The sequence below is a fragment of the Chiloscyllium plagiosum genome, chromosome 7 (assembly GCF_004010195.1).
Source record: "Chiloscyllium plagiosum isolate BGI_BamShark_2017 chromosome 7, ASM401019v2, whole genome shotgun sequence".
NCBI classification, from domain to species: domain Eukaryota; kingdom Metazoa; phylum Chordata; class Chondrichthyes; order Orectolobiformes; family Hemiscylliidae; genus Chiloscyllium; species Chiloscyllium plagiosum.
The window spans coordinates 11,624,181-11,645,447 of NC_057716.1; the positions used below are offsets into that span (position 1 = coordinate 11,624,181).

Consider the following 21,267-nt stretch of genomic DNA (forward strand, 5'->3'; position numbering starts at 1 on the left):
TCTCTCCACGCTTCAGGCTCTCTGCCTTTATTCCTGATGAAGGGCTTTTGCCCGAAACGTCGATTTTGCTGAAGCTCCTTGATGCTGCCTGAACTGCTGTGCTCTTCCAGCACCATTGATCCAGAATCTGGTTTCCAGCATCTGCAGTCATTGTTTTTACCTTGTGGAATAAACAGACAGTTCCACTGGGGGGGGGGGTGGGGGAGGGATGAGAGAACATGTTGACAGAGAAAGTAACAAATAAAGATAAAAGAAATGGAAGGAATAGGAGTGGGATTGTTTGTTGTTTCCAGTTGGCATTGTTCTGCCATTCTCACATACAGTCATAGAGATTTACAGCACAGAAACAGACCCTTTGGTTCAATTTGTCCATGCCGACCAGATATCCTAAACTAATGTAAGTGTCTTTTGTAGCACTTAGTCCCTCTAATCCCTTCCTATTCATATAGTCATCCAGATGCCTTTTAAATGTTGTAATTGTACCAGCCTCCACCACTTCCTCTGGCAACTCATTCCATACATGCACCACCCTCTGCGTGAAAAAGTTTCGCCTTAGGTCCCTTTTAAATCTTTCCCCTTTCACACTAAACCGATGTCATCCAGTTCTGGATTCCCCACCCCAGGGAAAAGACCTTCTCTATTTACCCTATCCATGTCTTTCAGGAATTTGTGAATTTCTATAAGGTCACCCCTCAGCCTCTACACTCCAAGGAAAACAGCCCCAGCCTATTCAGCCTCTCATCACAGCTCAAACTCTCCAACCCTGGCAACATCCTTGTAAATCTTTTCCAATCACTTAATAAGAACTATCAACATCCTTTCTTCCCTAGCACTCCATATGCCCGCCCCCCCCCCCCACTATGGCATAAATGTTGTCCCCTTCCACACTTCACATCAGCTCTGATGAAGAATCATCTGGACTCAAAAAGTTAGTTTACGCTCTCGCCATGGATGCCTTCTGACCCACTGTGATCTCCAGGATTTTTTTGTTTCAATCACTTTTTAATGGTAGATTCTTCAATGTCATACTTTGTCTGGACTTTGAACAATTTCATGGTGTCCACAAAATCTCAAAATCTCTCTTCACATCACCTCTCCTTTCCATCTGGTAGCATATTGCTTTCAAGACTGACAAATCCATTTATTTAGCATCAAATTAACACTTGGAACTTCTGTAATGTGACAAGGCCTACCCTGCGCAGTGAATACATCAAATGAAGTCAGTATTAGTTAGTACAAAGTTAATTAATAGATTAGTTATATTTCAACGAGCCAGTTGGTGAAGGAAACAATTGGAGCTAATCTTTCCATCTGCTTATAAGGTGTCGCTTATAGTTTTACATGTTAAGCACCACCTTTTAACCCAACTACAATTTTAGTCTGAGTTGACTTATAGGAGCACAAATTAATTCCAGTTAACCCCTACCAGCTGCATGTTATTAAATATCTTAATGCAGAAGTTGCAGCCTTGGGTTCTTGTGGGGTGATGGTAGTGTCCTGACATCTGAGCAAGGAGGCCTGGGTACAAGTCCCACCTGTAATAACATCTCTGATTGGTTGAATAGAAAATATCTACACGTTTCTGCCTTGATCTATTTATTTGTCCTCAGTCTTTAAGTGCATTGAATATTAGTGCAAATATGATTTTAAAAATCGAGAGATTGATTGTAGATATTTATAATGAACCCATTCAGATATGTTATAGCCAGGTCTGGGGTAAGTGGGACCCAAACCCAGACCTTCTAACCCAGATATAGGGACATTATCTCTGCGCCTCAAGAGTTTTTTGTAAATATTTACATATGTTTGAAAATTGGAGTAACTCATAACTTCATTGTTCTTGTATTATTGGATGGGTGGGGTACTTGGTGTGTGGATGGAGGGGTTAAAAATAGGTCGTGAGGCAAATATAGCTTTTAATTCTGCTTTTAATTGCTTTCAACACAGGTCTTGGTCTTTGACTGACCAACAAGCATGAATATCCTAAGGTAGATTTCTGGGCCAATATAGAACATCCAACACAAGCCTCCAACTGTGTGCTCAATGTTGGATATGGCTCTTGGGTAATACATTGAAAATTAAAATGTTCTACATGAGCAGGAGCTTAAATAACAATGAGCTATTTATGAAATACTCAAGTTCTTCAGTATACCTACACTTAAAAAAACACACTGTAAGTTCAGGAGATAAACCATCAGCTTTTCTTTGCTTAAAATAATGTGCTCCCTCCAGAATTTTAAAGATCAAAAAATAGCTCATTGCTATGGAAACGCCAAATACTATTACATAGAAGGAATATACTCAGGTTCAGGAACCACTTTAGTGAGATAGGAAAGCAAACATAATTGCTTGGAATGCTACAAAATGCTACTTTAACAGCACCTTTCACAGTAGTTCAACGAGATGTTGATCAGACGAGCAATTCACCTACACTTCCTTCCCCAGCGATCAAGAGCAATTCTTAAAAAAAACTGCACACATTGGCACAACACCAGAATAATGGTTAATCACAATTCTATGATTGTTAAGGTGACAAAGAAAGCCAGTGGCAGGAAATGCTGTGTCAGATAATAATCATGTAAAATGAATGTTGTTGCCAGGGAAAAATGAGTGAAATACTGATTGCAGAAAAATACTCTTCTGAATTCAACAAACTAACACTGTTGAAATAAAATTGATGCTCAATATCTGTTCATTTATTTTGTTCTTTCCTCATCGTTTTATGTTCCTTCACTCCTGTAATAAGGCAACTTGACCTGTTAACCATTACTACATATATGGGCGGCACGGTGGCACGGTGACACAGCGCTAGAGACCCTGGTTCAATTCCCGACTCAGGCGACTGACTGTGTGGAGTTTGCACATTCTCCCTGTGTCTGCGTGGGTTTCCTCCAGGTGCTCTGGTTTCCTCCCACAATCCAAAAATGTGCAGGTTAGGTGAATTGACCATGCTAAATTGTCCGTAGTATTAGGTGAAGGGGTAAATGTAGGAGTATGGGTCTGGGTGGTATACGCTTCGGCAGGTCGGTGTGGACTTGTTGGGCTGAAGGGCCTGTTTCCACACTTAAGTAATCTAATCTAATCTAATATTCTAATAAACTTGATGTGGAATATTATTACACTCCTCTGGAGCTTGTAGGACTTCAACTCAGACCTCATAGCTCAGAGGTAGGGGTACATCTTTATTATATTCCATGTAAAGTATATTTCCATACACCCCTTATCAGGTAACATGAATGAATTACTTTCTACTCTATCCAACTCAGCATTAAATCAAAGCAAAGAAAGTAATTCCTCTTTTCCGATACACAAATCATATTTTTATTAGATCACAACAATAGAATAGCAATGATAGAGTGTATTTTCAAGAACATTAAAACAAATCTACATTGCTTATTTGACAATATCTCATTCTAACAAACTTAAATTCATTTACACAATGTGGGCAGCACTGGCCAGGTCATCCCTCACTGCCCAGAGGACAGTTAAATGTCAACCACATTGCTGTGGGTCTGCAGTCACATGTAGGCCAGACCAGTTTCCTTCTCTAAAGGACATCAATGAATCATACATTTTTTCCTGACAATCAGCAATGGTTTCACGGCCATCAATAGCCTCCTAATTACAAATAGTTATTGAGTTCAAATTCCACCATTTGCAATTACAGGATTTGAACCTGGGTTTCCAGAACACGGTTGCTGGATTAATAGCTTAGAGATAATGTCCCCAGGCCATCACCTCCCCTTAGATTCCTCTGATCTGTCAAACCTATGACAGGAAAGCTTCAGAGTGCACACTTACCACAATAGCTATTAAAATTGGTGTTTGATAAATCCAATTGAAGTTGCCCACGTTTAGATCCCAGCAGCTTTGCCACAGAAAGAAAGAAAAAAAATATTTTAATGCAAACAAAGTTTTAATTCTTGGTTTCTGATAGTGCCTGAATTTCTTCACAGTGTAGCAAAAGACTATAACTGGTCATTTGGTTACCCAGCTTTACGTGTAGTTGAACTAGAGATAATAACAAGTATTGAACTGATACACCAGAACCTAAGAGAATAAACAATAACTAAGAAAACTAAAGGTGCCCACTTGGCCGCATGTATAACCTCAGGTATCTCCTTCTATTCCAATCCATTTTGACAACAAGCTCTTACATGATCTCCTTGTTTTCTACATTCCCCACAGCTAACTTACCTGCCCATGCATTGGGCAAATGAGTGTTTGCATTTGCACAAGTTCTTCATTTCCGGCAGTGCAGATGGCACTAAATAGAGCTCAAGTACATTTTTGTTATGTTCCTGATATTCAGCCAGGACTCATGGATGCTGGTTGTCTGGATTTTCTTTGTTCTAATTGTCAGTCAGCTTATAGCTGATGGCTATGATTACCAACAAGACGCAATCTGACAGACTTCACAGTACTTAGAATATTGCTGTAACTATTATGGCAATACTAAGCCTAGCTACTGAAAAGAGCATCATGAGAAGTAGTTCACACTGAGCATTCTTTCCTTTAAGAAGTATGCCCTTGAGATAATGTAGTTCACCATTTACTGAGCGATAACATTTTAAGTAGTGCATAAAAATGACCCTTGAACATTTACCACCAAAACATATTGTCACTTTTATTTGAAACTTCAATTTAAATCTATTAAGCGAAGAGCTGATAATGAGAAACACAATTATTTAATGTCTACAACAGCAAGCTAATTAGGAGCTGGTAAGTTTATACTCTAGAGACTAGTTACATTATTAGAAGAATATAATTGCTGTATTAGATCATTCATTGAATTGCTACCTTGTTTTTCATCTTAAAAACAAGATTGCCAAAATACTTAGAAATTGATTGTTATAAGAATGAGGGGGAATCTCAAAGAAATCTATAAATTCTAACAGGGCTGGACAGGGTAAATACAGGAAGGGTGTTACTGATGATGGTGGAGTCCAGAACCAGGGGTTATAGTTTCAGATTAAGTGGTAAACTTTTCAGGACTGAGATGACTAGAAAATTCTTCACCCAGCCAATGGTGAGCCTGTGGAATTCACTACCACAGAAAGTGGTTGAGGCCAAAACATTATATATTCTTAAAAAGGAGGTACATACTGCTCTTGTGGCTAAAGGGATCAAGGAATATAGTAGGGTACACGGCACAAAAAGGTTTGAATTTGAAGATCAGCTATGGTCATATTGAAACATGAAGCAGCCTCCAGAGATTGGAATGGCCAATTCCTGCTCCTAGTTTCTATGTTTCTATAATTGGTGAATGAGTGATTTTAACAGCATCTTAAAACACAACTGGGCAGCCACCCTGCTCAAACTCTCAAGTCACCGATAAATCGATCTAAAACATGGAACAGTATTTTGATTCTGCATTAAATATGGTGGGATTTATTTTTGTGCTAGTATTGAGGTTCATAAATTGAAAGGATAGGAAATGGTAACATCACTCTTCATGGTGAAAAGCAGTAATGCTGCCTGATGTCAAATTTTCTCCAGGTATTGGTAACTGTGACAAGAAAATCGAACTATGCTGAACTCGTACTGAAATGCATTACTCTATCAGAGGATTTTTTTTAAAGAAAGCAATGAGAAACAGAAAAATAAAAGTGATTTAGTCACCTTTCATCAGCCCATACTGCTCTCACAATGGCCCAAGCTACAACAAAGACTGCTGGAACTCCTGCAATGGAAACAGAACGCGCCATTTATATTGGAATGAGCTTGATTATTTCCTCATCATTTCCCAATGCATGTTGTTTATCATTAAGTCATTAGCCTTTGAACCAGGGCCTTTTTATTATTGAAATAAATGGAATATACTTTCAAAGATTTGATGAAAAATGGCTAATTTTAAAGAACATAGATGCCATGTTTTTCTTTCAAAATCAACAGAATTTCACGGACACTTTGATTTAGATCTTTACAGTCACGGAGATGCCATGGATCCCTGCAAATGGACCTGGGATCCATATCCAGAAACTGATCCTAATTTCACTGGTAGGGAAATTGGGGCATGGCAAGTCCCATGGGGGAAACTCAAACTCAGGAAGTATGCTGTGAGAATCTGACTTCCTGATTCTGTGAAACTTCTGCACTTATTTCCAGGACACAAGTCAGGACCATCATGGAATATTCCCCATTTTTCTCAATGAACGCAACTCCAATAACACTCAAGAAGCTTGGCACTATCCTGGACTAAGCAACATGCTTGAGATTAATCAGCATTTAAAAATGAGTCCATTCACCACTTAAATATTCACACATTATACAACAAACCCATTGGTCTACAGTGTAAATCATATAAAAGATGCACTACAGCAACTTGGCAATGCATCTTCAACTGTGTATTCTAAATATATAATGTCAACTATCCAAAAATACAGGGCAACAGCAAAACAATTTGAAAGTTCCTGTTCTAGCCACACAGAATTCTGACTTCTAAATATGTCAACACTCCTTTACAGTCACTGGGTCAAATGCTGAATGTCCTTCCTTACAACATTATGGGTGAACCAAAACAGCATGGGGGTCACCACCACCTTCTCTGGGACACACGTACTGAACAACCCCACCACCTTCTGGCCGAACACTTTAACTCCCCCTCCCAGTCCGCCAAGGACATGCAAGTCCTGGGCCTCCTCCACCACCAAACTCCAGCCACCCAACACCTGGAAGAAGAACACCTCATCTTCTGTCTTGGGACCTCCAACCACACGGGATCAATGTCGATTTCACCAGTTTCCTCACCTCTCCTTCCCTGACCTTATCCCAGATCCAACCCTCCAACTCAGCACCACCCTCTTGAACTGTCCTACTTGCCCATTTTCCTTCCCACCCATCCGCTGTACCCTCCACTCTTCCATTGAAATAAATGCAGTTTAATCTGTCAGGTTTACCTCTCAGCCATGTTGCCCACCCCACACATTCCTGATGAAGAGCTTATGCTCGAAATGCCAACTCTCCTGCTCCTTGAATGCTTCCTGACTGGCTGTGCTTTTTCAGCACTGCACATTTTGCCTCTGATCTCCAGTACCTGCAGTCCTCACTTTCTCCCATCACCTTCTCAAGGGCAATTAGCAATGGACAATGAATGTTGGTCTCATCAGCAATGTCTAAACTCCACGATTGATGAGACAAAACTGACATACTACATCATGCTATGTATTTAAACTCTACAGAATAATTAAATATTACTCCCTGTCACGTAAGTGACATTTGCTTCCCCAAAAGGGAAAGATCAAAATACAAAGTGATGATGATATCTTCAGCGCCACCTCCTTCCTTGCTTTTATATTTTTGTTTAAATAGAAGATCTTTGTGCCTTACCCCATCCGATGAAAGTAAAAGTCCACAGATATTTTCTGTCAGACAGGAAGGCCATCAATATGAGACAGTGCAAATAAAGGCCTTCTACTAGAATCCAGTAGTAGTTTGTAGCCAAGAAATACAGAAACACTATGACAGCAATCTTGCATCCTACCTGTTAAATATGAACATGTTAATATTAGAGATAATGTTCACTTCAAGGAATTCACATTACACTTTACAGACTGTACACTTTGTTTTAAATCTTCATGTAACCTTACAAGCCAGAGTGTTGTCAGAGTTTGTAAGATTTCTGCCACAATTTCAGTGAAGTGAACTGGGGATTAATTCCAAGGAATTCCCAACCATTGTCAATTCCATAAAATTTTATTGTTGGAGTGTGGTCATCGATATCATTTCCCATTTGCCGTTACCCCCATGAGATGGTAGGCTGCATGGTATTTATAGTGAAAATGATACAACTTAGTGGCTTGCTGGGTTACTTCAGAGGGATCAACCACATTGATATGGAATCCTAATCATATTTAAGGCAGTCTGTATAAGGATTATTTTCTTTAGGAATATTACTGACTTAAACATGATCACTTTAACTGTTCCAGCATTTGATTACCTAATATTGTTTGAACTAACATTTTTCTAATGGTTACAATTGTATCATTATGAAATGAGTTATCATGAAAATGTAAGAGCCAGGGAGGTGTTATAAGTCCACCTGATGTTATTGCTGGACAATTCGGATCCCAGACAGAAACTTTGCTTGATATACATATAATGCTTTGTTTTTTTTTGGTTTTAACAAAGTAGGCTCACTGAAGCATAAGCTTGCAATGTTGTAGACTTTGCTTTAAACAAACGAGATCAAGAATAATCCAATCTACTACAAATTCAGGGATTCTTAAACACACAGTAAATATATAACCCAATTATTCCAAAACATTCCTTTATAAACTGAAAAGAAAGAAAAGAGTATTTATATAGCATCCAGAACACACCCCGATATAGTACTCAAAATACCACTTCAACAACACACTAGAGTCACTGTATCTACCAACTTAGCAGTTTTAACCACTTGTGACTTCAACCTTTAGATTAGAATTGCAGATAGCTTCTTATTGGAGCACTGTTATGAAGTTGAAGGTTTGTACTCGACCTTTAAGACAGAGAAAGAGAGAGAGAGAGAGAGAGAGATATTGAAACACTCTCTATCAAAGGTACCTATTCATATGAAACACATTTGCAGTATAAAGAAAGATGACAACCCAGGGCAAACTTCAGCCGGAAGAAGAAAGACGCTGAAGGATGATAGCCGCTGTATGGTTTTGAAATTAATTGGATGTGATTTTAATAAGTGTTTTATTGGAGCAGTGTATTGTTACAGAGTTAGAGGCAGGTAATAAGCAGTTAAGACAAAGGAAGGCTTAGAGTTGTGAATAGTTTAATGTTTACTTTTAGGGTTAAAGAATAAATTGATATTATTTTCTTCAAATAGAACTCCAAAATTCCACTCTTTCACTCATATATTAACAGATTATGAGGCAAGGTGAGCTTTTCTGGGTGTTTAGTTTAATTAACAGAGGTGTTCACTGTTGTGTTGTAACAGTACACAATGACTCCTCACTTCAAGGTAACCCATTTCACAAATGTCCTTCCCTTCTCAGGAGCATCAGTCTATACAGCCATTCTATTTCAAGGGCTTCACAGGACTGCTCTAATCAAAGCCAGAAGTAAAACTAAAAGTCTCCTTCTCTAAGCAATGGGTGTTTCACTTAAGCGAATAAAAATGTTCCAGCAATCTCTAACAAGAGAGGTTTCATTACTTAACTTGCTGGGTCGCAAAACAATCAAAAATAAACAAAATTTCATTTCTGGTACACAAAACCTATACACACTGAAATCAAGCCTCAAAAAGTTTTCATATCTTCATGGTTGTATAAATACTCACAAGTTAATTATGAACTTCAGACACACTGGAAAAAAAAGTTATTAACTCAAAACCAATTCAGACCGAACACAATAGAATACTACATATAAAATGTGTAACAAAAATGTGATCAGAGGTGGGGTTAAGAAGCATAAAAAAGGAGAAAAGCTCTGGGCCAAAAGCATTCAAAGTGGTAGCTGTTTTGTTTTAATTTATTTGCTGTATATCTTATTTATCTCAGAGAAATGCACAGTTGATTCTAATTTGAAACAGTTTATTCACAGAACTTTAAAATATCTCAGAATTTAGAAGAGTTTAAACAAACAGTGTCATTACTCAAAGCCCAGATCCTTTTTGGATCTCTCTATCTGAGGTCAGTACTCAACTCTCTAGCTCCACCCGTAGGCTTAAACAATCAAGTACAGTTAACACAGATCAGTGAATAGGCTAACACAATCAAATGCAGAACAAATGAAGCATTGAATACTGCAGCAGCTTCCAGAAGAAGGGTGATTAAGATTAAAGTGCTCAGGGGGCCAGGATTAGATGAGTGAAGACAACTTGAAGGGTTGCAAAGCTGAAGGACTTTACAGAGATAGGGAGTGTTGACACCTTTGAGGGACCTAAACAAAAGAATAAGAGTTTTAAAGTCAAGATGTTGCTTACCCAAGAACCAATAGGTCAAGGAGCACAGGTTAGACCATAAGATATAGGAGTAGAGTTAGGCCATTTGGACCATCATGTCTGCTCTGGCATTTGATTATGGTTCCTATATTTCTCAAACCCATTCTCTTGCCTTCCCCTCACAGTTTCTTAGGTGTACAGGACTTGGTGCATGTTAGGGCCTGAGCAGCAGAATTTTGGATGACCTCATGTTCACAGAGGATAGACTGTAGAAGATCAGACTGGAGTACAATTGAATAGTTAAATGTAGAAATAAAAAAGATAGGCATGAGGGTTTCAACAGCAGATGATTTAAGACTGGGGTTGTCAGTTGATGTTACTGAGGGGGGAAATATTTGGTCTTTGTGATGGTGTGAATAAATGGTGTGCAGTTTATCTTAGGATCTTTCTTTTTTCCTTGATTCTTTCAGGGATGGGGACATTGTTGTCAAGGCTAGCATTTGTTGCCAGTTGTTGATTGCGCTTGAACTGAGGACTATTAATAGTCAACTTTATTGCTGGAGCCATATACCAGATAAAGATGGCTGAATTCCTGCCCCAAAGCACAATGGTGAACCAGAAGAAGTACAAAAGCAAGGTTCAGAACAGACTGGTTCACTCTTAAATAAAATCAAAATACTGTAGATGGTGGAAATCCGAAATAAAAATAGTGCTGGAGAAACTCAACAGGTCTGGCAACAACCGTGGAGAGAAAAACAGAATTAACATTTGAAGTCCAATAACACTGAGTTCTGAAGAAGAGTAATATCTGAGCCCTTTCTGTTTTCATTTCTAATTTAGTCTGAGATAGGTGTCAGGAAGAAGGATTGTCCCTGTACTTAGGGAATAAAATTTGCAGCAGTGTCCAAAAGCAATTATCTAGTTTTTGAACTGTCTAATTGGAAGAAATTTTTGTTCATCTAGTGTTGGGGGTTGGAATTTCTTCTGTGCATTAAAACACATGCTCCTTTTCTGAAATGTTAAATTTTATTTCTTTCTGGAACAGTTTAATTACCGTGATAATGGATTGAATAGAAGCTCAGTATTGTCATGGTTCTGTTGATGAGCAGCTAATATAATGAAACAATAGAGCATCAAATAGTATGATCTACCTAGTATGCTAAACCAAGGTCGACAGTGAGAATCTTTTTCCTCGTATGGAGTCAGCTATTACAAGGGGGCATAGCTTTAAATTAAGGGGGGGTAGGTATAGGACAGATGCCAGTAGCAGTGGTGGACTCTCCCTCATTATGGGCATTTAAGCGGGCATTGGATAGGCATATGGAGGATAGAGGGCTAGTGTAGGTTAGATGGGCTTGGATCGGCGCAACATCGAGGGTCGAAGGGCCTGTACTGCGCTGTATTCTTCTATGTTCTAAATAGAGATTATTCACAGTTGTTCTTGACATATAGAGTCATACAGCACAGAAACAGACCATTCGGTCCAACCAGTCCATGCTGAACATAATGCCAAACTAAACCAGTTCCACCTGCCTGCTCCTGGCCCATATCTCTCCAAACCTCTGTTATTTATATTCTTATTCCAGTTTCTATTAAATGTTGTAATTGTGCCCACATCCACAATTTCCTCATTCCAATGCGAAACACCCTCTAGGATAAAAAATTGCCCTTCATGTCTTTTTTAAATCTCTCTCATATCATCTTAAAAATGTGCTCCGAGTTTTGAAATTCCCTACCCTAGGAAAAAGACATCTACCCTGACCCTTTCCATACCCCTCATGATTTTATAAATCTCTATAAGGTAACCTCTCAACCTCCTACGCTCCAGTGAAAAAAGTCCCAGCCTATCCAGCCTCTCTTTATAACTCAAACCTTCCAAATCTGGCAACATCGTGTTAAAGCTCTTCTCAACCCTCTTTAGCTTAATAATATCCTTCCTATAACTGGGCAAGCAGAACTGGACACAATATTTCAGAAAAGACCTCACCAAGGGGAGTAAACGATAGCACCTCCACCAAGCAAGCATGTAGCTATAAAGTGGGGTGAGGTTGGTGCTGCAAGTAGCTGTAAAGATCACTATGACCTTCAATTTCTAAGCTTCAGGGTTCTTTGAGGCTGAAGAGATAATGCCAGCATCTCTGTCTGTTGTACTACTACATCCCTAAGCAGACAGAAGCAGAAGGTGACTTTAACATAGTGGTGAGCTACTCAATGGTGCAAGTGCCAATGAAAATTGACTAAATGTTTTCCATGTGTCACACTTCAACAGGAAGATGTACAGAACCACAAGTGACTCCAATCCTTGAATGCAAGTTTGGAATGTTGTTCTCTATCTTGGCAACAGGTACATGCATTTATTCTGTGCCACCCAGCTGTACGTGCTGCCTTCAATCCAACTCTTCAACCAGCGGTGGTCACTACATTATGGAAGAGGTCACACTGCAGTACAGCTCAGCTGTAGCCTCAAGATAGCTAAAAACATGCACTGCAGATGCTGGAAACCAGATTCTGGATTGGAGTGGTGCTGAAAAAACACAGCAGTTCAGGCAGCAACCGAGGAGCAGGAAAATTGACGTTTCAGGCAAAAGTCCTTCATAGGAATACAGGCACTCTGCCTGTATTCCTGATGAAGGGCTTATGCCCGAAACATCGATTTTCCTGATCCTCGGATGCTGTCTGAACTGCTGTGCTTTTCCAGCACCACTCTAATCCAGCTGTAGCCTCAAGCCTGGCCTCACCTACTTGTGGGAACTTTCCAGTGCAGAGCCATGAAGATGGTGCCGTGGAGCAGCACAGATTATGATCATCTTTCTAACCATTTGCTGTCTTCAGCAATTTTGTCACCAAACATGACAGATCCTTTAAATTGTCTGCTCCCTAATATATTTCATTCACTTTCAAAACCAGTTCCCACCCACTACATACCTGCCCAGATTTGCATACATTCTATGATCAATCAGTCGAAGTGGATGACCCAGGAAAATTGAGCTTTAACATTCCATTGGGATTAGTAGCAATTCCTAACCATGTAGAATTGATATACTCCAAAAGATGAAAATCAGGCTCTTGTATTTTTAAGCTTTTTGAAAAGCAAAGAGACTGTTTGACATTTCAGATCAAATCTTTCATCAGAACTGATAGAAATGTACTTACATAACGGAACTTCTCTATTGTAGGGGCGACTGTGACGGTTGTCAGATCATCCACTGAAAGAGAATCATATTCCTGCATTTTGAAATCAGAATGCACAACATTGTCTTTGATGAAAATACTGAGTGCCCTCAGTATGAAGGAGACAAACAAGTGCATGTGGATATAATTCCTAGTGCAATGGAGTCTTCTGTTAGGAAGAAAGAAATTGAATGTGAGGTGTCTTACAATCAATATCCTTCAATCACTTATCTATTCTGCAATAAAGAAACTGTAACAATTGTAAATTCACATAACTATTTACAATTTTTTTAGCAAGCTCCAATTATTGATTTATTTGTCTTTTTGAGGCATAAGTTGTTAAATTTCTACAGTAAGCCATAGCTTAATTCAGAAATGCCTACTTCTGGACCATAATTTGTGTCAATTTGTGTGAAGTAATGGTATGGAGGTACAGGCCAGTGTACTGAACATTGGGTAAGCGTAGGCTTGTTTGTGGTACCATTTTCTGGTATTTGTAGTTCTTTTCACTTCTGGTTTTTGTTACGTTTCAATGAATATGAAATAGATCTTAAAATTGTCAATTTAAAAGAAGTTGCAATATTCGAGAATATGCTGCCTCACAGAACCAGGGACCTGGGTTTCATTCCAATCTTGGGTGACTGTTTGTGTGGAGTTTGCAAGTTCTCCCTGTGTCTGCATGGGTTTCCTGCCACAATCACAAAGATGTGCAGGTTATGTGGATTGACCATGCTACATTGCCCCATAATGTCCAGGGATATGTAGGCATTAACCACAGTAAATGCAGACTTAAAACAATAAGGTCTGGGGAGGGGTGGTTGTGGGGGGGTTGGTCTTCAGAGGTCTAGTGCAGATTTATTGGGCCAACTGGCCTCTATCAGCACTGTAGGGACTCTACTGTTTTGAATCCTGATCATACAGTCGAAGATGTACATGTTTTGATCTGTATACCTAAATCTCTTTTACTGAATATGTATGTTAGAAAAGTATTTTTTATCATGTACTCTCTGGATCTGCACTCACCCAAAGTTATATAAGACGTATTGTAATTAATAAGTCCATATTATTAGAATATATTGACAATTAGTCTGTCAATGTCTCATTTTTAAAACGTTTGTTCTTGTCTCAAATTATTCTGTTGCCTCACCCCTCCCCTATTATCTTTGTAATCTCCTTCAGTCCTCAAAATCTTTTTGGTCTCTGCATCCTCCAGTTCTGGCCTCTTACATGTCCTGATTGTAATTGCTCAACTGAGGTTTGTCCACCTTCAGCTGATTTGGTACCAAGTTCTGGAATTCACTTTCTAAACATCTCAGCTTCTCTGTCTTGCTTTCTTCTCTTAAGATGCTTTTTATGATCTACCTCTGATTAAGCCTCCAACCAACTCTCCTATTATCTCCTTAAAGAGCTCATGTTGAATTATGTTTGAAACATGCCAGTGAAATGCCTTGGGATTCTTTACTATGTTAAAAGTACTATATACATATACATTTTTCTTTTGGTTTTGTTTTAGTATCTTTTAGTCAAATAACTAATAATAGCATGAGGATTAATATGTTCTCTTGCTGCTAGATGAACTGTGCTGGTGACTTCAAAAAGGAGTCAATTTGAAGCAGTTCAACCAGTTCTTTCACATTGGGGTTCTGACTATATTTTCCATACTTTGGCAAGTTTTAGCAGACCAAACAGAGAAAGTGGATTAGACTACGTATTTCTATTCCTGCATTCCTACTTAGTAATGTAATATTGACTGTGATATTTACTTTCCTGCTCACTGCATATCTTTTCCTCCTTGTGTCTTCTATCCTGTTTGTTTTCTATTTTCTTGATCTTCATGAGCGTATGGTTATAGTATTATATATTCTGAAAACTGAAAACCCTCTTTAATAATAGATACAAACGATCTCTTAAACATAGCTCCAAAAATCATCTGACTTCTCTTGTAGATTTGGCTGCCATTGAAACCAGGCTATATTTATTTTAAGAAAGGTGACAAGAGACATTTGAAATTCAATAATTATTTCTACAGAGAGTGGCTTTGAGAATGGCTTCCTTGTAGATGAGAATATCTCTTTCTAGCCTCACCAAGAGAGAATGGGAGCAACCCAAGTTAATAGCTGAGACAGTTAAAAAGCCAATTATCTCAGTAAAAGGATAATGCATAGAGTATGCTCTAGACCTGGGCTAAGTGATACCTAATTTTGAAACACACTTTGACAATTTAGGATAGCAGCTGTATTGAATTTTTAACTATAAAAGCCTGGCTGCAATTGTCATTTTGTGCAGAGGTCTCAAATGAACCTATGGAGTTAGTTCCTGATGCAGCTCTTAGCTGAACTGATGTGCACAGTTTTTTTGTCTCCAACATTGTAATTTATGGGGTGGTAAGAAGAAATTATCCTTGTGACTTTCTTCTCTCCTATATTTTGTTCTTTCGCTATTTTGTTTCTCTGCAATTCTACACTTTTTTAGACCTTATATTTTGCGCTGCCATCAAAATAGCCACTGCACATCCCATAGAATTTCTCTAGATTTGAACAAATTCAATCCGCTTCAATAAATTGTACCACGTGTTCATTATCAGTCCTCCTCCAGCTCTAATGTATCTCTGAAACCTAAAGGATCAACATTACAATCTTTCTCTTTGTTTCTAAATACTTTCTCAGTTTGGCCCCACTTTACTTGGGTAAACTTTTGCTGCGATCTCTGCCAATCTGCATCTTCTGTTGCCCTGACTCTCGAATAAGACAGATTTCCCATCTCCTTCACTCTCATTAGGACTGATGTTTTTGTTCTTTATTTTAAAACCAGTTTAGAAGTTGCCTTCACAAATACCCTGAAATGTTGCTTTCAGCAATGCTTTCCTGTTCTTTACCAAGCATTTGGGTGTTTATTTGCCTTGTTACATAACATGCATTGGCATTATTGCTCTATGCAAGCCTCCACTCACCTTATTCCATCTCACAATACCAATATATTATTTCCACTCTCGTACATTAGTCTAGTTTGCCCTTTAATATTAGTAACTTTAACCACTCCAAGTGCTAATGAGTTCTAGATTCCTAACACTGCCTGAGTAAATGCATTTCTCCTGCATTCCTTTTTTAGGATTTACTAGTGACTATCTTACATCTATGACCCTTAGCTATGGACTAGCCCAAAGGAAATCCTTCATCTTTATCTCCACTACTGAATTCATTCATAATGTTAAAATGCCCAATATGTGAACTCTCAGCCTTCTTTTTTGCCGAAGGAAAAGAGGGTCAGTCTACTTGGTGTCTCCAGATCATTGTAATCACTCAATGTCAGAATCACCCTCATGCAAATGGTCAAGAGCTCAGTCGTCTCCATAAATCCTAGAAAGCCATCAATGGCTCACCCGAAATCGTTTGTTCCTGCATGTATTTGACTTGACTACTATAGAAAAGATGCTGTTAAACTAGAAAGCGTACAAAAACGTTATAGAGATATTACTTGGATTGCAAGGTTTGAGTTATAAGGAAGCCTGGGACGATTATGCTTGGAGCATCAGAGGCTGAGGGTGACCTTATAGAGGTTTATAAAATCATGATGGGTATAAGTAAGGTGAATAGCTGAAGTCTTTTTCCAAGGGTAGGGGAGTCCAAAATCAGAGGGCATAGGTGTAAGGTGAGTGGGGAGAAATTTAAATGGGACCTGAGGGGCAACTTTTTCGGTGATTTGTGTATGGAATGAGCTGTCAGAGGAAGTGGTAGAGATGGGTACAATTACAACATTCAAAACACAATTGGACAGGTACATGAATAGAACAGGTTTAGATGGATATGGGACAAAAGCAGGCAAATGGAACACTTCAGTTTAGGAAACTTGGTCGGCATCAACTGAAGGATCTGTTTCTTTGCTGTATGACTCAATGGCTCTATGATTCTAAAAAAGTAATTTTAAAAACACAACTAGGCTGCTTAAATATTCATTAGGAATTTCACAGTAGTTCAATCAACTCAGTAAAATTATCTAGTCAATGTCCGAGTCATATTACCCAAGAACAATTCAATCTCTGATGTGTGCTCAAGGATATGTGCTCCCATAATTGGCCTCAAGGAAGGGAATACCTCAAGGAGTCCCAGATGGGATCGCTCTCCAGTTTCCCCTTCGAGAAATGCACATGCATGGAGATAAGGACATGCTTCAGCACAGCTGTGTTTGTCCTGCAGCTTTTAAACACTTACTACCAAGACGCACATAAATGATGATCATTTGGCATCATACTCTCGTGCAGAATCAACATTTTCAAAATAGAGGTAGTTTTAAAAAAAATTGAAACCTCGCAATTGTTCATATTCAATTATTTATATTAACAATATCATTAATATGACACAATTTAGATGAATCCTTGTTTTAACTATATCTTCTATTTTAAGAGTAAACATCATACAGCCATTTTATTAACCGCCTCAAACTGTACTGAAATGCAGTTGATTGAGAGTTTGGTAATTTATTTCCAAAGACCTCACTTGCCATACTGCAATAATATTTATTCCTAACAATTACCTTGTCTAAACACTGTGAAAAATATTCATACCACATTTTCAAAATGTTGTCTGATTCTGCTTTCAAATCCATAAACTCCTTGTGTCATGTAGGCTTGTTACAGCACCCATATTTGATAGTGTTACCTTTTTATGTGATAGTTTATCCTTGTTGGATGGATTGATTTTTTTAAGTCGTTACATTGGTGTCTAGACTTTGCTGTTAACTCCACGAAATAACATTAGGCCACAGTGCTTTCTTCATAGCTAACGTATGTGATAATGTTTCAATTTCAAGGAGTTTCAAAAATGGTTTCTCTCCATGAGCTCCAGTGAATTTTCTCAAAGAATTATTCACAACCCGCCTCACTATGTATGTAGTATATCTCTATGATGTCCTGGTGAAGCTATTGTCTGCTTAGTAATAATGGAAACACTCCTCCTTACCAGAAACCCCTGGGATTCCTCACGTAGGGCAACATTTAAAATGCAGGTCAAGTGCTGCCAGCCTGGAGTTGCCCATAGTAGTAGGAGGGGAATGGAAGAGGTAAGATTCTGAGGACATAGAGGTGGACAGGTGGCTCTTCATTACAAGTTTATGTTTGTAAACGTATTGCTATTTTCATCATGGTTGACCGTCATTGTAACTTCAATTACAAACATCAAGCCATCTAAGCTATCTGTCCTCAGTGCCATTCCATCTTATAACCCTGTCCACGGAAGTGCTACTCTTTGCCTAATGCCTAACTTGGTGGATTCTCTTTGTTCATTGTGGGGGATGACTTGCTGCAAAACCTTCAAACCATTGAAAATGTTCACTTTTATTCAACAATAGCAAAAGCAAAGAAGAACAAAAAAAAAACAGGCAAAATAATAGCTGCTTCTGGGAACGAACAAGGATCACTTGCCTTTCAAGCAACAACAAGTTTACAGTCATTGAGTGACCACAGCAGTGCACTCACGAGGATGATAACCCATGCTTTGGCTGAGTACATTGGTTCCGTTCCAATGAACTTGCGTGGGGAATAACAGAAACAGAGCAATGATGTCAGCAGTCAGCATTTGCATCACTCACAAATGATGGCTTGGCATCTTCTTCAACACAGTGGGGCAAGGAGAAGTCCACAAGGAAGATCATGGAATATGATCTTGACATAACACTGTTAAAAATCACACAATACCAGGTTATAGTCCAACAGGTTTATCTGGATGCACTAGCCTTCAGAGTACTGCTCCTTCATCAGGCGATTGTGGAGAATAAGATTGTAAGACACAGAATTTATAGCAAAAGTTCATAGTATGATGTAACTGAAATTATATATTGAAAAAGACCTGGATTGTTTGTTTAGTCTCTAACCTTTTAAAATGACCATGTTGATTTCAGTTCTTTCATATGTAAATCGCAAAGCTTTTTTTAAAAAAGTTACATTCTCAAGTCAACTTTAACAATTGGTGTCATGTCAGCCCAGATAATGTATTGAAGGTTTTAGTTCCCTGTGTGAGGCTGTTTGTGCCACAATGGTCAGACTGATTCTAATCTAAAAAATGGATTTACGGAATCTTACATGGATTCATGCAGTTTTTGAACAAAGTAAAATGTAATTCTGCAAGTACAAATTTACTCCACAAAACTTATATGTGTATGTGTGCATGTGGCTGTGTGTGTGTGCGCATGGGAGGGGGGGTGGTGGTTAATAGTGTCTGTGAGAGGGTGTGTGTATGTGTGTGATGAGTGTAAAGGGGTTTAAGTCTGTGAGAGGGTGTGTGGGAGTGTATGTGCAAGTGTATGAGAGAGGGTGTGCGTGAGAGTGTGTGTGTGTGCGCGCATGGGGAGGGGGGTGGTTAATAGTGTCTGTGAGAGGGTGTGTGTATGTGTGTGATGAGTGTAAAGGGGTTTAAATCTGTGAGAGGGTGTGTGGGAGTGTATGTGCGAGTGTATGAGAAAGGGTCTGCGTGAGAGTGTGTGTGTCAGACTGTCTGTGTGTCTGTGTGTGTGTATAGTGCAATGGGGTCACCTGTAGTGTGACATGAACCCAAGGTCCTAGTTGAGGCCATCCCATGGGTACCGAACTTGGCTATCAGCCTCTGCTTGGTCACTTTTCGTTGTTGCATGTCCCAAAGTCCGCCATGGAAGACGGTCACCCGAAGGTCCGAGGTTGAATGTTCTGGACCGCTGAAGTGTTCTCCGACTGGAAGGGAACACTTTTTTTTAGATCTGTTTTTTTTAGATTAGAATCAGTCTGACCATTATGGCACAGACGGATTCACACAGGGAGCTAAAACCTTCAATGCATTATCTGGGCTGACATGACACCAATTGTTAAAGTTGACTTGAGAATGTAACTTTTTTAAAAAAAAGCTTTGCGATTTACATATGAAAGAACTGAAACCAACATGGTCATTTTAAAAGATGAGAGATTTAATAAACAATCCAGGTCTTTTTCAATAAATAATTTCAGTTACATCACAACGTAAACTTTTGCTATAAATTCTGTGTCTTACAATCTTATTCTCCACAATCACCTGATGAAGGAGCAGCGCTCGAAAAGCTAGTGCTTCCAAATTAACCTGTTGGACTATAATCCGATGTTGTGCGATTTTTAACTTTGTACCTCATAGTCCAACACCGGTGTCTCCAAATCATGACATAACACCCTTATTCTGATTAAGGCGTATCACACAAATACACCAGGAGATGGTGAATGTTCCAGCCCATATCCTTTGCAAGACCCACATCATCCTAGAACAGCAGTATTTCAGAGAAGAGAACATCAGAAAATTCTTAGAGTTCCTGTTGAGAGGAAAACAGCTCCATGTGCAGCCAATTCTGAATTGTGTCCTGGCGGTGAGATTTTCAAGTTCACCTGTAATCAATTCCACTTCACAGAGATGGCTTTGACAAATCGGTAATGCCCATAGACATAGAGAAATGGAAACTAAAAGATAACAACAGGTGTAGGCCATTCCACCCCTTGACCATGCTCCACTATTCAATACATTCATGGCGGATCATCAAATTTAATATTGTAATTCTGCATCCTCGGTCCCACCCTATATCCATGATCTCTTTTGCCATAATAGTTGCATCTACCCACTTCTTGAAAACCCAATATTTTGGCCTCAACCACTTTCTGTGGCATTGAATTCCACAGGCTCACCACTTTCTGGGTAAATTAATTTCTCCTTACCTCAGTCCCCTTATCCTTTAACTGTGACCCCTGGTTCTAGATTCCTCCACCATAGGAATGATAATGCTACTCCTTTAATAAGGTTATGTTATCCTTTTTTTTGCAGGAAGTCGTGAAAACACAGGTTCCAAAAAGTCTGGGGTTGGATGGGATTTAGGGCCAATTTGAGTATAGCTAACAGATACTGCCTAAGGCAAAAGGCTTTTAAGTTAAAAAAAAACACTTGTACTATGAAAGGGGTGTGGCCAGTTCTCCCAGCTCAGCTTTTCTCTGGTTTGGTCTGGTTATTCACTGAAAGGCCTCTGGTCCTTCTCTTTGACATCCCTCCTGTCAGACCCTGTGTTTGATTTTATCTTTTGTGCCAAGAGGTGTTTACGGGGATTGTTGCAAGTATTTGGAGCTGCATCATTAAGTTGGGATAATTTGTTGGGTTTTCGGATTGGTTAAGTTATTCAGTATTCTGTTCTCTTTTGTTTGTGTCTCATTCAGTAATCTTGTAAATAAATTCTTTTTTGTTTGAAACTAA

The 21,267-nt window shown here is 39.0% G+C and overlaps 1 protein-coding gene across 1 annotated transcript in view; it reads right to left on the reverse strand.

Moving 5' to 3' along the window:
• The window catches only part of pth2ra (parathyroid hormone 2 receptor a), a 61,679-nt gene that overhangs the window by 20,026 nt on the left and 20,386 nt on the right, over nt 1-21,267 (reverse strand). Inside the window, exons 5-8 of the mRNA XM_043694543.1 lie at nt 13,028-13,214; nt 7,330-7,483; nt 5,623-5,683; nt 3,802-3,868 (exon numbers count right to left, since the gene is read on the reverse strand). Coding sequence (XP_043550478.1) covers nt 3,802-3,868; nt 5,623-5,683; nt 7,330-7,483; nt 13,028-13,214 — 469 coding nt within the window. The remainder of the gene's footprint in view (nt 1-3,801; nt 3,869-5,622; nt 5,684-7,329; nt 7,484-13,027; nt 13,215-21,267) is intronic.